At 38.5% G+C, this 17,326-nt stretch overlaps 1 protein-coding gene across 1 annotated transcript; it reads right to left on the reverse strand.

Annotated features, from left to right (window-relative positions):
- Positions 1 to 5,034: 5,034 nt before the first annotated feature.
- On the reverse strand, positions 5,035 to 10,491 carry LOC143027938 (putative peptidoglycan muropeptide transporter SLC46). The gene is made up of 5 exons (XM_076189583.1): positions 9,382 to 10,491; positions 8,950 to 9,051; positions 7,167 to 7,304; positions 6,824 to 7,064; positions 5,035 to 5,401 (listed from the first exon to the last, which is right to left on the reverse strand). The coding sequence occupies exons 1-5, from the start codon at positions 10,274 to 10,276 to the stop codon at positions 5,296 to 5,298; spliced, it is 1,482 nt and encodes a 493-aa protein (XP_076045698.1). The 5' UTR covers positions 10,277 to 10,491; the 3' UTR covers positions 5,035 to 5,295.
- Positions 10,492 to 17,326: the final 6,835 nt, after the last annotated feature.

Genomic DNA, 17,326 nt, shown 5'->3' on the forward strand with positions numbered 1-17,326 from the left:
AATTTATGTGGCCATGATGAATAAAATGGGTATTTATCTGGCTGGTATAAATGATGAATCAAGAGTTAAGAGATGATGTGAAGACATGAATAGATACTAATAAACCCATTTCAGGTGTTTTGGCTAAATTATATATTAAAAGTGATGTTAAGCCAAAGTTTTAAAGCATATACAGTTCTACATGCTTTTAAGGGAATGATTGAAGATGCCTTAATAAGATTGGTAGATGATGGTATCTATCTCATAGTGAATGGGCAGTTGTCATTGTTCCTGTTTTGAAAGAAAACAAGGTAGAAATGAGAATTTGTGGTCATTTTGAAGTTGTGAATAAAAATCTTCATTGTGAGAAATATCCAGTCGGCTACAACTACAAAACAAGTATAATAAAGATGCCAACACTGGCATCATCGTATATCCACTCACGCCTCGTGTCGCCTATGTAAGCGTCATCATATAGAAGAGGTTAATGAAATGTGGTTTTATTTGTTATGAGAGTTTAGGTAAAATGGATAGGTATTTTCATTTCAGGAGGATATTATTTTAAAATATAATCCACCTGTTGTACACCACTACAGGAAAAGTGTCTTGAAAACTTAATTTTAAAAGTTTTCTAGTAATAAAGAGGCGAGAAAAATTCCGGACGAAGATGGTTCCAAACCAGGTGGATCTTGTAGAGGTTATTTACACAGACAGGAAGACGAAACATAGTTTAGTGTTGCATGGTTTCCAACGGGTTGTAAACAAACAGTTAATAGGTTCAGAAAAGTGAGTGAAAATAACGATGAGAATATGTTATTACGACAAAAAAGAAGAAACTTAGATATAATAGTGTAAAAAAAAAGTATTGTTTGAAAATGAAAATGGACTCCATTCGAAGAAAAACAAGCATTTTGAAGGCAGTACAGAAAATCAGGTGCTACTGTAACGTGAGGTCTACCTCCCGTTAGCACTAAAGCGTGAGGTCTACCATTTCCATACATTTATTTTAGCGATAAACACATATTTTGTACATATCCTAGGAATTACATAGATAATTGGATTTCTAATTACATTCATATTAAAGAAAGAAATGTAAAAATAAACATGTTATCATATATTTCCATACGTTTATTCTAGCGATACACACTTCGAACATCTTCAAAGACTGACGCAAATAGGTTAGGTCAGGTCACGTGGACAGGTCACGTTATTTTATGTAATTAGGCAGGACACATGATTGATTGGACAGGTGAGGGGAGCGTCCCGGCGCAACGCGGCGGATCAGGCGGTAGACTTCAGGCTGCACCTGGGTAGGCGACATCAAGGTCTATATATACCAGGTCTAACCACTTCCGACCGAATTTCGAAGGTGTCGGCGCAGCGGGCCCGTGGCGTCACCTGGCTGCTCAAAGTGGGGTTCGCGCGTCCCATTGCTGTTAGTTGTAGCTGGTTCGTTGCGCGGACAAGTTGCTGCCTCCGCTCGCACCGCTCCACGCAATTAGTTATATTCTGACAATGAAGATCTATATTTACCGGTATATATAGATCTTGACAATATGGCTTATTGTGCCATTAAGGGTTGTGGCTCAAACCAAAGAGGAATTAAGCCAAATGTTAATTTTCATCGTTTCCCTGCAAATACATACACACACACACGCACATGTGAACGTGTACACATATAAGCACACACGACGATATCTCCCCTTCCCGTAAAACACAAGTACATAAACACACACACACATACATGTGAACGTGTACACATATAAGCACACACGACGATACCTCCCCTTTCCGTAAAATACAAATATATAAATACACACACACCGCATTTGCATGAATAACTCGGTGGCGCGGTTGGTAGAGACTCGGATCCAAACGATGGAAGTATCGGTGGTACCTGGTTTGAATCCCGCCAAAGCCTAAAAAAAAAATTTCAGTATCACTGCGCTTCGAGTCATTACTCCAACTCTCGTGGGCGGGGTGTTGGGGATGTGTGTGCGTGTAAGTTCATAGATCGGACATACGAGCTCTGAACTCTCTTCCGGGAGGGAAATAGCTGCCGACCACGAGTCCAACACGTGATCCAAAAGACCAAGATGGATCACACACACACACACACATGTACACATATAAGCACACACGACGATATCTCCCCGTAAAATACAAGTATATAAATACACACACGCACACACATATGTGAACGTGTACACATATAAGCACACACGACGATATCTCCCCTTCCCGTAAAATACAAGTATATAAATACACACACGCACACACACACATGTGAACGTGTACACATATAAGCACACACGACGATATCTCCCCTTCCCGTAAAATACAAGTATATAAATACACACACGCACACACATACACACATGTGAACGTGTACACATATAAGCACACACGACGATATCTCCCCTTCCCGTAAAATACAAGTATATAAATACACACACACACACACACGCACACAAACACACACATGTGAACGTGTACACATATAAGCACACACCTTCCCGTAAAATACAAGTATATGAATACACACACACACACTGAAAATATCAATGAGCTAGAGAGATAACGGGTTAATATAATAGTTCCAGTCTTCCATGGCGTTTCACAGTTTTCTTCAGTATTTCACAAAGAGAAAACGGAAGCAGCTAGATGACGTCAGAAGCTGCGCAGAACGGCTCCAACGGTTAGACCTGGTGTATATAGATCTTGCTCTCTTCGTCAACACTTGCTTCCAGCTCACTGTCGTCCTCTCCCCTTGTACATCTCATCACCTTGTATTTACCCACATTTACTTTCAACTTTCTCCTATCGCACACCTTCCCAAATTCCGTCACTACCTTAACCCACCTTTTACCCTGCCACTAGCGCATTTTCGTGAGCAAATGATAACTGCCTCACCTCCCACTTTTCTCCACCTTTACCACAAACCACTCGTTCCCACCATTTTCAGTTCTAACACTGGCTCTACTATCGTAAAAACTCTTAACTGCTTTTCCCTAATCTAATATATCTCCAAAACGTCCCACAGTGCCTTCCTGTCTACCCCGTCATGACTATAGAAAAAAAAAAACCGTTTTTTTTATAAAAAAAAAAACAAAATTATTTTTTTTTAATCTTATCCAATTTTTTTTCAGATATTGAATATTTAGTATATAAAAACAGGTGCAAGTATGTTATTCATCCCTCCACATATGTCCATCTATCTTATTCAAAGAGGCATTAGACAGAGTATAAAAAAATAAACAAGTAATTGACCATATAAAGTCACTGTCAGATGCTGCAAGCCTGCAACAAGTGTAGATACTGTATATGGGCCAGTATGGCAACTGGCTGGCTACCTTACAAAATTTACCTTTTATCTTAGCATAATCTTCAAAGATTAAACACTCCAATTTCCCATAATGACCCTGGACGTTGCCTAAACACAGATCCGCCACTTGGACAGTGGAAAAGGGGTTAACATAGCAATGGGGGGAAACTGTTGTACTCCCCGCCACCCATCAAGCCTCAGATCTTACTTTCTACCTGACTTTTTGCTCGCTATCCCTTAACTTTAACCTACAATCATACATAAGTCCTTGAGATGGAACTAAAATAAAAAAGTGTTTTTTCTTTATTTATTTTTTGCAAAAAGAAAAAACGACAAAAACATTTTTTTCATATTTCGTTTTAAAATAACTCGGCAAGGAAAAGAACCATATTATAATAATTTTTCTGTTAGAATATAAAATAAATCATTATACCCCTCACTTAAAGTTTTCTATGGTGCTAGGGCACTTCCATTTTCTGTGATTTCATGTTTTGGTGTGTTTTATTTGTTTTACAATGTACAGTTGCCACACTTAGTTTTGGCACAGTTTTAACAAAAATTCAGACAAGACTAGCACCTCGCCCGGTATTCCTTTTTATTACATTTTCGTGTCTATTCATTTATGTTTTTTTTTTTTTTTTTTGCGAAATAGTAACTACCTTAAAAATGTGACAAACAGTGAAATACTCAAAATGGTATGGCAGACGACACATTTTTCTTGACTTACTAATGACATCTATCACTCTTATTTGACAAGTAATACGATTAATATACGTTGCAGAGGAGAGAGAGAGAACGCAGGAATCTGTTCACGTAGTGGTCGATGGTAGACTAACAACCAGCTTCAAGCTGTGAGTGGTGTTGAGTGCAGTGACAAACTAACCAAAACTAACTCGTATACTTATAAGTTCTGTTATAACCCTATTAAATAAATTATTTTCATTTATTCAGCAGAGGGCTTGTGATTCAATTATGTTATGTATGATTGTAGGTTAAAGTTAAGGGATAGCGAGCAAAAAGTCAGGTAGAAAGTAAAATCTGAGCCTTGATGGGTGGACGAGATAAAAAATAAATTAAAAAAAAACAAGTTTTTTATAAAAAAAAGCGATATTTTTTTTTTGCATCACAATTAACATAACATAATTGGATCACAAGCCCTCTGCTGAATAAACAAATGAAAAAAAATATTTAATAATAGGATTATAACATATCTTATAAGTATATGAGTTAGATTTGGTTAGTTTGTCACTGCACTCAACACCACTCACAGCTTGAAGCTGGTTGTTAGTCTACCATCGACCACAACGTGAACAGATTCCTGCGTTCTCTCTCTCCTCTGCAACGTATATTAATCGTATTACTTGTCAAATAAGAGTGATAGATGTCATTAGTAACTCAAGAAAAATGTGTCGTCTGCTACACCATTTTGAGTATTTCACTGTTTGTCACATTTTTAAGGTAATTACTATTTAGCAAAAGAACAAACAAAGCATGTAAATGAACAGATACGAAAATGTAATAAAAAGGAATACCGGGCGAGTTGCTATTCTTGTCCGAAACATTTTTAAAACTGTGCCAAAACTAAGTGGGGCAAATGTACATTGTAAAATAAATAAAACATATCAAAACATGAAACCACAGAAAATGGAAGTGCCCTAACACCATAGTAAACCTTAAGTGAGGGGTATACTGATTTATTTGATATTCTAACAGAAAAATTATTGTAATATGGTTCTTTTCCTTGCTGAGTTATTTTAAAACAAAATATATGAAAAACGAAAATATCCATGGGTTTTTTTTTGGGGGGGGGCAAAAAAAAATTAAACAGCACGGTTTTTTTGAGTTGCATACCACTAGACTGGTAATTATAAGAGGAAACATATTAAAGGAGTATTAATATATCAAACGTCAGATGAAGTAAGAAAAAAACGTAAATCACGAGTATTTGATGGCAAGATGTAAGAGAGCACCATTTCACAAGTTAGTACTAGTTATGTGATATAGTTCGCAGCATCGATTTTGGCTTTGTATTCATCAGGGCTCGTTTTCTGTTGTATTCTTGAACTTTTCGCACTTCTTTGCGCAATGATGGCAACACTGAAAAAAGAAAATAGAATCAAATTAACATTAGAACTCCGATCCAATCCACCAGTAATTGCGTGTCGTCTTGGACCCAGAAGGTTATAAAGATTATGGTTACGGGCATTTAATGATATAGCTCTCCTACAATGTATTGTCTTCAGTAGTAAATGGAATTCTCTCAAGAAATTATTCTTTATTTTATCTACTTTCTAGTCTGGTTTTTCTCTCTTCCCTGTCACTGGAACTACTATTGATTTGATTTGAAACTGGGTGATTTTTTTCCCCAGACTCCACCTTGTTCCTCTCGATCCTCCCCACGACACAATTTTTTTTTATACATTCATTACCTGAAAAAGTGGCTATATAAAAACGAATGAATGAATAGATAAATAAATAAAATTATACATAAATAGATCAAATTTAATAATTTAACATAAATAGATAGATGAATATATAAATAGAAAAAAAAGAAAGATGAATATCATATCAAGCCGAAGTTAAGCCGCGGCATAGGGTGGAAGAAGAAAGAGAAGGCGCCCTGAATTTCCTTATCAGTTGCATAAGTCACGGGTGAAAAAAAAAACGCCTTTGGACAGAGATTTTTAGAATCTCTACATGGATTAAAAAAGAAAGAAAAAAAAAACATAGTGGTTCACCTAAGCAAAAGTTGTGGGTTTTTTTTTTTTTTTATGACCCATATATTCCCGGATGAAAATATTTACGTGTAGATTTCTTCCGTGCTGGGTGGCTATTTCCCCTTTTAAATGTGATTGCAGCCAGGCTGTTTTACTTGCCTCCATCGTATTCCCTCAGTGGTAAAAGTGTAATTATTATCTTCTATATACTGATATTTTTTTCTGTGCAATTGTTTGTGTTCTTACAGTATCTGATCACTTGACTGAAGCATCACTTTTTCCCACAATGCACTCCGGAATTCGATTCTGTCGCTGGTGATTTCCATTTGTCATGAATATCCAAGCATATATGTAACGAGTTTGCTCACTGTTTATTGATTCATCCCGTGGGTCTTTATCTATTTTTTTTTTTAATCTTTGTCAGTTGGTTCGTGATTTATCGACATCTCTTACCTCGTCCCCTCCTCATTGTCATCCTCCTACGTATTTTCTTCCTCGTCTTTCTTGTCCTCCTCTTCCTTTGTCCTATTTTTCCTTCGTTCCAACCACTGGTTGTGAAAAGGAAACACAACCCTATCGACTAAGCGATGGCTAAAAATCTCTCTCTCTCTCTCTCTCTCTCTCTCTCTCTCTCTCTCTCTCTCTCTCTCTCTCTCTCTCTCTCTCTCTCATAATTAGTCGTGACCCGCAGAGCGCGGTGACTAAGCATAAAAAATATCATCCTAATCCCTTTCCTCACACCATCCTGTGTTTAAAACGGGTGTCACAGACTGACAGACTCAATAAAATCTTCAAAACTTACATGAAGCACATGGCGGTAACGCATGTGATGCCAACACCTATGAAGTAAATCAGCCCCGGGTAGAAGGTGAGAGAGTAGTTGTAGATGGCCGTTAGTACCGGCATCGACGCAAGAGGCAGAATCCCCTCACCCACTGCAAGGAGTGCAAAGACGGAGCCAGTCTCGGTCTGTGGGAGGAGCTTAGCCAACGCCGCTCGTGACGACACCAGGATCATGCCTCCGCCCAACCCAACTAACGAAGCTGAAAGATAAATGAATAATTTCATTGTCACCACCATTCTCATGTCACCAGCATTATTATATTTTTGTCATTATAATACTATCATCTTTTGTTTGTACTCACACAGGTATAAATGCCAGGGTTGGGTAGCTAATGCCAAAACAATGAAACTTCCCATCTTGCTCAGAGCTCCGATAAACCCAATTACACTGTCACTGACGTGGAGAAAGTAGCTCATAATAGACAGAAGTAAAGCGGATCCTGAAGAGAAGGGAGAGAATGTATAGATATATACCAATATCTACGATATTTGCTGGTACATAAGATACTATATTATTCAAGAAATACACAAAAAATGTCTAATGCGCTCATATTACCGAATGAAAAGTAGAATATACGTATAAAGGTTTTGTCGAGTTTCGTTGAAAATGTCAAAGTCGAGAGACTTTTCTCACTCGGACAAAGCAATATGACGTCACTCAAATCGGCAGGCTGTAAATTATTGTTTATTTATTTATCTATTCATTCTATTTAGTTAGTTATCTATTTGTCTATTTATCTATTTCATTTTATTATGATTATTACAAATATTATTATTATTATTATTATCATTATTAGTATTATTATTATTATTATTATTATTATTATCATTATTATCATTATTATCATTATTATTATTATTATTATTATTATTATTATTATTATTATTATTATTACTATTATTATTATTATTATTATTATTATTTGTGTGTTTTGGTATTTGGAGTCATGAGATCGTCATCACAGCCGTGGCTGTCCATCGCTGCTGCCAGACTGAGTATCCCTGTACATCAGGTCCACTTGGTCTGGAAAGTGGTTGGAGGTCCTACATCTACTGGTGTAGCCGTTCATGGGGAGGGGGGAGTTAATTTGGCACCGTCCACACAGACTTGCCCAAACCAGCTTTAAATTTGTCTACCGAATAGCCAATTATGGCCCCCTGGATAGCAGGCTCCTTGTATATTTACGTCCAGTCCGCTAGTTGGTGGTGAGCTGCTGGAGGTCTGTAGGTTTAGGCAGCAGTTATTCTAGAGTTTCCAAATGTAGATGGCTCGGTACCTGCCCTGTCTTCTTTGCCGTGAATACAGCCCCAGCTCCTTAGGGTGGTCCCAGGAATTTAGGTTTCTCAGACCTAAGATTATCTGGTGAAGGACCCCTGCACTGCTTCCAACCGCTGTATGTCTTTCCTCTTGTGGGGTGGCCACAGTTGGCTCCATTAGTCCATCACAGGCTGCACCAGGGTCTTCGAGAGTATTGACATCACCTCGGTCTATTTCATAGTGAATGTTCTGAGGACCCAAACTGTCATTGTTTTTGCTGGTGTCGTCAGTAAATGAAGAGAGGAGGTAGGTTTCGACACTCGTGTCAATGTCACTTAAGTGTATTAGGAAGAGGAGAGGGCCCAAAACTGAGCCCTGTTGTACTCCACTATTAACTACCCTCTCCTCCGACGTGAAGCCATCTATAATGAGTCTGCACGCGTACAGTGAGGAGGCTGTGTAGCAATTATCCCAATTTGCCTAGTATGCCAGTAGAATGCCGTGATCGTCTCAAAAGGCTTTAGAGAAGTTTAGGAACATAGCATTTACATTCCATACATAGTTTGTTGACACCAATGAAAAAAAAAACATACTGGATGCCACTATGATTTGTTCACTTTAATTTGGTAAATATTTATGGAAGAACATTAACTTTCTCAACAGTTTGATTAGAATATTAGCGAAATGCACATAATACAGAAAAAGTAGATCACTGTATAGCAATGATTTAACGCTATTAATTTACTGCATTTCAATTGGTCAGCAATATTGTGGAAAAAAAACACCAAATTGAGAACAAAAAAAGCTACAAGGTAGCTTGATCTTACCGACTGTGATTATTGGCATGCAGATCATGTTCCAGGTAGTAAAACTGTGATAGTCCCAATTGAACAGCTTCTGGCTGTACAGATAATTGAAGTTGAGGAAACCTGTAAAGAAAGATAATTGAAGTTAAAGAAACCTGTAGATAGAGAAAATTGTAATATAATAGTAATACAATTACAACTTGGAATAGAAAGATCTAAATGAATAGATTAAATGTCAGACATGATAGACAGATCAAGTTGATTCATGGGTAACTAATTCGCTTTGCAATGTAGCCAAATGTGACAAATTTAGACACTAGATATTGAGTATTGTGTATTGACGGTTATGTGCGAGTTCGAGTAGAGGTTCATAAACCTAACATAAGCGATCAAGATTTGTCAGGAAAAATGGGAACGTTATTTGTTTGTTTATACTTGAAACGATTGACTTACAGAATGATACAACTGCTGTAGTCAATACGGTAGCATGGCTCAGCAAAATCAACCGCCCGTTGCCCTCGCGTTTCTTGAAGAAAACTGAAATTGGTTCTTTGATGCGAAGAAGAGTTGTACTACAGCCAGTTTCACTTTTATTCAAAGTTGAATCTGACGAGTTTCGTTTGACGTTCTTTACGCGAAGGCCGATGTACACCATTGACAAAGAACACAAAGATGCGATGACTCCATATATCCCAAGGTATCCGTATAAATCGTCGAAAATTATATTTCCCAGGTACAGTCCTGCTGGGACACTCACTGACAAGCTTAATTCAACAAGGGTCATGCGAAACATTTTAGCTTTTTTTGAGGTGACGTCACTAGTATGGGCCCAGACGCCCATCATCTTCGACGACATGCTACTTCCCAGAATGCCTTGCGGGACAACGGATAAAAGCATGTATTCGGCGCGTACGGGGTAGTAGGCACATCCAAACGCCAATCCTGATCCTAGCACTGACCCTAATGCTGGAAGAAGTAGACTTAATTTGCGACCGTGTCGATCACTCCAAGGCCCCATAATCATTACAAAGAACAGATTAGGAAAGTTGATAATGAAGTCTTTAAACATGATGATGTCGGCCGAAGCCTTCTGTACTCTGTTCATCTCTTCTGTGTGGTTTCCATTGCCGATATTGTCGCATATTTCTTCACTGTACTCATAATTAATGGCACAGAGTTTATCCTGGACCAATTGCGTGAAAAACACGCCCTCAATAGCATAGCAGAGGATCACGAGGAAGATGTAAGGTTCCAAATGAAAGAATGACAGAAAAAGGATGATCTTGCTCCAACAACTACGAGTCGTCTTTCCACGATTCTCTATCAAAGGCGTTTTTTCTGATGCCATTGCTGCGTATTTTGTTATGAAAACTTCACATGCGGCACAAAGAATTTTTTCTCTCTTCTTGTTGTAGTTTTTATTCCACACACCTCTTGGAAATATTCAAGAAACTTGGGAGAATGTAGTTTCGAAAACACACACACACACACAGTTAACAGGACAGTCGTCGTCGATCCATGACAACTGAAGTCTCAGAGACGACTACATAATAGATAGTTACGCTCTAACAAATGTTATTCTTACGGCTAAAAAACAATGCTGATAACAGTATCTGACTAGGGAGTAAGAGATATAGTATGCACATAGAACAAGGCATTGTCGTCAATCCTTGCGGGAGGGTGATGAACGAATGTTTGGGGTTTGATAAGGTCTCCCACTAGGAATACCGAATGACTGTGAGTAAATGTTTATATCACCAAATGGAACGAAGAAACAAACAAATTAACAAACAAATAAGTAAACAAATAAATGAACAAACATATAAATAAGTAGGTAAGTCAATAGATACACAAATATATAGATATAGTTCCTCAAAAAGTGGAATAAAACCAAGTATCTGTTTGACGTTACACAGACGATAAACATTTCCATGCAGATGTGTCTACCTCGTGCAAGTAAGTCGCTTGAGAACTGCCTAAATTCTACTTACTTTCTCAGTAAGTTTAAGCGCGTTGTTGTTGTTGTTGTTTTAAGTGCCACATAATTTGATCACCCTCTTCGTTATTTGGTACACTCTCTTCCACGCCTATAGTTAATTTCTTGGACACATCTTATCGTCGTGGAATCAATACATAACTCAGAGGTTTTCACGAATTTCAATACTGGTTGGCAGTTGAATAAGTATAGTTTCTATCCTGCATGTATAGCGGTATGGTATATTGTTTGCGGTGTTAATTCTCCAACTAAATAGTCGTTAAAAATTGAATGATTTTATGATATACATTGCAGTACAAATCTGTACTGAATTAGTCTTGATATATTATATATCATTCCATATTTGGTGTTAGATTAATCGGGGGCATGGGTAGATTGCCCCATTGCTGTTGCCTTGGGACTGTGCCAATAATAGAACACAGTTCAACAAATGCCGATGCACAATTATATCGACAGGAATTTAATCAAACTTGCATTAAATGAAGTATCCTCTACATCCAATATTTTTATCATAACTTTTTTCAGCAAGACAAAACATCTGCAGAAAACGTAGAGATTTTTATATTTTTTATGAAATGTCGACTTAATCCTTATTGCGCAGACTTTGTACATATTCTGAACATCGTCACATTATTTCGTTCATATGAAGAAATTCCTTCACCATGTCTGTCTTATCCACTACGACTTATAATTCTTGGAGATGATCTTGTGAGCAAGATCACTGTTCAAAAGGTTAGCTACATGACAACAGTGCCTTGGGAGGACATTTAATCCACTATTCAAGCGAGTTGGAGTTGGAAACAATTAATTCCTTGAACAAAGTGTGCTACGTGTTTCAGACAAAGAAGGTTCAATTACAATTTAAACCAATGGAGGCGTTCACACACAACCGCGCGGTTCTTCCTTGCTGATGCGATTCCGCCACGGTTTCAACTCCCTGTTTTTATTTATAACATTTTCTGATATTTAGTTGCCACCAGGAGCTGTCTCTCTCTCTCTCTCTCTCTCTCTCTCTCTCTCTCTCTGTGTGTGTGTGTGTGTGTGTGTGTGTGTGTGTGTGTGTGTGTGTGTGTGTGTGTATTTACCTAATTGTATTTACCTAATTGTATTATACGGGAAGGGGAGCTATGCTCGTGGTGTCCCGTCTTCATATCTCGTTTTGTCTAGACTGCTTTTAAATTCGTGTATTGTTTTTGCACACACCACTTTCTCATCTAACTTGTTCCAAACATCTATCACCCTGTGGGTTATGTTCTTTTTCAGGTCTCTTCTATAACTGTCCTTCTTGATTGCATGTGTGTGTGTGTGTGTGTGTGTGTGTGTGTGTGTGTGTGTGTGTGTGTGTGTGTGTGTGTGTGTGTGTGTGTGTGTGTGTGTGTGTGTGTGTGTTGATGTACGAATGAATGCGATGATAGATTTTATCCCACACAGCTGTAAGGCCAGGGACATTAACACTTGCCTATGCGTACACTCCTCCGTAGTTACCAACAGTAGTGCTAAAGTGGTGAGCTGACAGCCTCTGAAGCCCTGTGAACGATTGCAGTAGCGACTGGATCTCTGCAATGATACAGCCACATCTGTTTCATAAGAAAGAACTGGAGTTAGTGCAATCATTATCCTGGCGCCGAATCGAGGATAGCCTGGCGCCGGTGACAGAAGATTCTGGATGGCGTCAATGGATTCGGTGTGGATTGCACTCCTTCTGGGGAACTGGATGACGCTCTGCGTCATGGTAAGCTTCTCTGATGGTATCCGAGTCTGTCTGAAAACTGGGGCACAAGTTTGTATTCCAGAAAGTCCTGTTACGGCGGTGCCCTAGTAAGCTGCTTCCAAAATGGCCTCAAAAGGAACAAAAAAATTATTTTGAAAAACCGTTAGATTTGAAAAACATCTGAACTACGCGTCAGCTGCCTAGAGGAGCCGATTAATACCTCACTCCCGGAGTTAGTACAAACGAGATATGATGATATACTAGCAATACATCAGATGCAAAACCCTTAAGGCCGTTGACACAGGTATACCAATATGTAGTCTCGAGTTCGAAAGTAATAAAGAAAAGATAAAAAAATGTGACCGTTAATGTTTCGAGTGTGTTACAAAGGATTACAAAGGCGGAGCATGCCGACAGGAGACCTTTTCATCCATATCTAGGTCGGATGCGAAAAAAATCATAATAATAAAATAATAAATAAAAATATATAATAATGTAAATAACAAATAAAATACATAAATAAATGCATAGGTATAGTTAAATAATAAACAAACAGGTAAATAGTAAATAATAATAAATTGACATATAACTAATAATAAATGAAAATCAGACAGATTTTTTGGTCCATCGAGGAACGAAGAAGAAGAAGCAAAGTAAGACACAAAGTGTCAACCCACAAAGTGCTGACACCACAATAATCGTGTGCGCGCAACTCGCGCGAAACCCAAAAAACCCAATCAGAAACCGTTATTGCGTTTAGTGCTTCGCGCCAGATTATTAGTTTCTTGCGATACTATTTTGGAAATAGTTCGTTAATGTTTCGAGCGCGCTCCGAATGCTCTCCGTTTTTATTTATTTATTTATTATTTATTCATTTTTGTCCAACGAAGAACGAGGAAGAAATGTAAGACACCAAATTTCAACCTGCATAACGCTCGCGTCACAATGCGCGTGCGGTTCGCTCGACACCGAAAGAACACAGTCAGAAACTCTCACTGCTTGAGGGAATAAGCATAAAATAAGACTGAAGGAAAAAAATCCATGGGAATCGGCAGTTCCTTCCTATTTTCGCGGGTCACCGCCACTTGACTGATAAGCAGATTTGACATCATTCCAGGTATTGTGGGGTTTTGATTGGTTGATTTATCTCTACCTTTCTATCCATTTATATATCTGTTCATTTATCCACTTATTCATTTAGTATTCACTTATTCATTATCTATTCACTTAATGATTTACGTGTTTACTTGTGTATTCACTTATCTACTTATTAATTTATCTATTAAATAATTAATTTGTTTTTTACTTTTTATTATCCATTCATCTATCTATTCATTTATTCATTAAATCATAAAATTATTTGTGTATTTATTTATCTATTCATTTATCAAATTACACGGCATTATCGCCAAGCGAGAATGGCTTGGCATGGAAGAGGAATATTTTCCACACCAATTCCTATCGCTCTCATAACACAGGTCTTTATCTTCTTGGTTAAATCTTTAAAGAAGTCAGAACTGCACCTCTAGTTTGGCCGCGGTTAGTACTCACAAAATATTAAAGCTCAAGAGACAGATTGACACCGAAGTAAAAGTCCGGTAGGCCGTCTACTATACCAAAGAAAAATTCCGTAGGCCACATCCAAAAGGTAGGCCACTTGTATTGTTTTAGTTTGGAAGAGCAAGCCGCAGCCAAACTAAAGCGGAACACACCGATCTCTGATCATTTGCATTTTTTTTAGTTACTTCTACCATATGTGCATATGAAAGTGTGAATTTGAAAATGTTGCATTTAGAATAACGGAAGAGAATTGCTGAAACTGGTTTGATCCTGTAAACAAGATCTGGAATCTAATTGGCGTCCCACAGGGAGGGTGTCAAACTTACTACACAACATCCAATCAGTGAATGATAAAGATTTGAAAAAAAGAAAAAATGCGTGATAAGATAGTTAAGACATATCTACACAATAGACCATCTGATCGGATTATGTAACTCATATGTGCCATTTTTGCATTATAAAACTTGTCGTATCAATCGACGCTGGATCCCGCCAGGCTATTGTTATCGTTTTCTTTACAACCTTTCTGCTCCAGAGATGATGTACCAGACTATCTCACCGTCTTGTCGTCGGTTATGGTCTTGAGTTACCAGTATCCGGTAAATTTCTCGAAACATATTGCTTGGCACTAAATTGCTCGAGATTTTGTTTTTAAACGATCAATTGCTTGAATTGTATATTTCTCGAAATTAGGAAAGAATATCCAAAAAGGTAAAAATACAACACATTCATATAATTTATTGTTAACTGAACGATTGGTAATTGAAATAAAAAAATAATGTTTGTTAATTTTCATACTTAAAATAATATGATATGACAATACTTACTCTCTGTTTGAAATATTTCTTAAATATTCTTCCATATTGTTTCGTCTATACGCCCGCCCTGTCCACGTGTCTTCAGAATACAGCACTACTCTGAAGTTCATCAGGAAAAAAAAAATTAAAATGCTTATACAACGTTGTTGTAGGGTGGCTAATAAAACGAATTTGAATAGAATATCTAAATTAATCAGCACAACAAAAACTAGCGTACAGCCACTTTGGATGCAGAACCAATACTACTTTAAACACCAAGCTTACTTAGCACGGGAAAACATACACGCCCGCATGGTTCTTTCACAAATTGGCACGTGCAACCCAATCAATACAACACTTTCAATAAATTAATATAAATAAATTACATACATATACACCACAACAACATCGGTCACAGGCATAAATGACAACGCAAACAAGAGCAAATTCAGCGTTGGTGTCGTACCATCACCAGGGTACTTGAACTTTTCGATAAAGTCTGAGAGAAAAAAACACGACATTTAAACACTGGAAATTCTTTTTCTATGGGCTTAACCATGGCAAGTTCAACACCAAGTAATATTGTTAATCGCTGTAATATACATACATATACCAAGGCTTTTCCCCCTTACTAGGGAGGTAGCCAAAAAGGAAAAGGCATAAAATCATTCCCACCCATTCCATCCCTGAATACACTCCACACCCCTCCACCCTCCATCTTATCTTAGCACCTCCTGGATGACGGGTCATCCCTGCACCTTGTCCACTGTCATGGGTCAGAGGCAGTGTCGCCAGACACAGCACATCCACAGCAAGGCTGCTTCATTAAATCGGCGACCCCCCCTCTCCGCCCCCCCCCATGCATAAAAGGAGAAGACGGGGAGAAATCCCTTCGGGCTGCGTCAAGTTTTGCTCACACATACTACATCACCTCCATCCCCCCGCTCATTCCACCTCATGCAATCACAACATCATCCATATACAACCATTCTCCATTCACCCCTGTCTTCTGTCCTCTCCCGTCCTTCCTCAACAGACATTCCCCTCTTCCCCAAAGCCCCCTTCACCCCATCCATCCACCTCATCCTAGGACGTCCCCTCATGTTCACTTCCTCCACATCTGCCTTCCATATATCTTTTACTAGTCTTTCTTCACTCATTCTTTCCATGTGTCAAAACCATCCTAATACTCTTTCATCAACCCTATCTCCCAACTCCCTTTCCACCCCCGTTCTTCTCCTCACCTCCTCATTTCTCACTCTATCTAGCCTAGTAACCCCCATCATACTTCTCAGACACCTCATCTCAAACACATTCAAACTCTTCTCTTCCTCTCTTATGTTCCATGTTTCTGCCCCATACAGTGCTGTTGGCACAATCACTCCTTCATACAGTCTCCTCTTAGCATCCATTCCCAAATGCCTATTCCTCATTACACTCTTCAATCCATCAAGGCATTTACTCGCTTCTCTCAATCTACATTCTACCTCCACCTTCACTCCACCCTTTCCTGCCACATTTGCACCCAAATATCTAAAACTATCCACTTCCTCCAGTCGCTCTCCCTTAATGCTAACTTCCAGTCTACTGCCACTTTCACATCTCATCGCCTTACTTTTACCCACATTTATCTTTAGCTTTCTTCTATCACATACTCTCCCAAACTCTGTCACCAACTTCCTCAATCCCTCCTCCGATCCTGCCACAAGCGCAGTATCGTCAGCAAACAACAGCTGGCTCACCTCCCACTTTTCTCCATTTTCTTTAACCATCTCCAATCCCTGACCCACTACCCTTGCATTTACCTCTCGCACCACCCCATCCATGTATAAGTTGAACAGCCAGGGCGACATAACGCATCCTTGACGAAGTCCCACCTTTACCTCGAACCACTCACTCTCTCCATTTCTAATCCTGACACAAGCTCTACTACTCTCATAAAAACTCTTGACAGCTCCCAGAAGCTTTCCTCCTATCCCATATATCTGCATAACCTCCCACAGTGCCTTTCTGTCTACCCTATCGTAAGCCTTTTCCAGATCCATAAAAGCCCAAAAAACACCCTTCCCCTTTCCTATAGCTTTCTCACATATTTGTCTTACCACAAAGATCTGTAATATAGGGATTTTAAAAACCTTCATGAACCTTTCGTAGGTGTGTTCGGTTTTGTTAGGTAACAGTGCATATACAGGAGTGTAATATTACCTGTCTTCACACCATGTATTGTTTTAAAAATTCACACTAAAATGTCCATCAGCGATCCAGTGTTCAGAACGAGATATGATATCGAAATTGCTTTGGGCTTCAAAAATTAATGTACTACCACCTGTAAGA

The sequence above is a fragment of the Oratosquilla oratoria genome, chromosome 9 (assembly GCF_046742065.1).
Source record: "Oratosquilla oratoria isolate Oo_2021 chromosome 9, ASM4674206v1, whole genome shotgun sequence".
NCBI classification, from domain to species: Eukaryota; Metazoa; Arthropoda; class Malacostraca; order Stomatopoda; family Squillidae; genus Oratosquilla; species Oratosquilla oratoria.

Excerpts from the sequence above, each read along its gene's own strand:
- LOC143027938 (XM_076189583.1), bottom strand. The coding sequence starts at position 10,276 with ATGGCATCAGAAAAAACGCCTTTGATAGAGAATCGTGGAAAGACGACT. Across the intron at positions 7,065-7,166 it reads ACCCTGGCATTTATACCTGT|CTTCGTTAGTTGGGTTGGGC; the intron begins GTGAGTACAAAC and ends TTTATCTTTCAG. Across the intron at positions 5,402-6,823 it reads GTTACCGCCATGTGCTTCAT|TGTTGCCATCATTGCGCAAA; the intron begins GTAAGTTTTGAA and ends TTCTTTTTTCAG.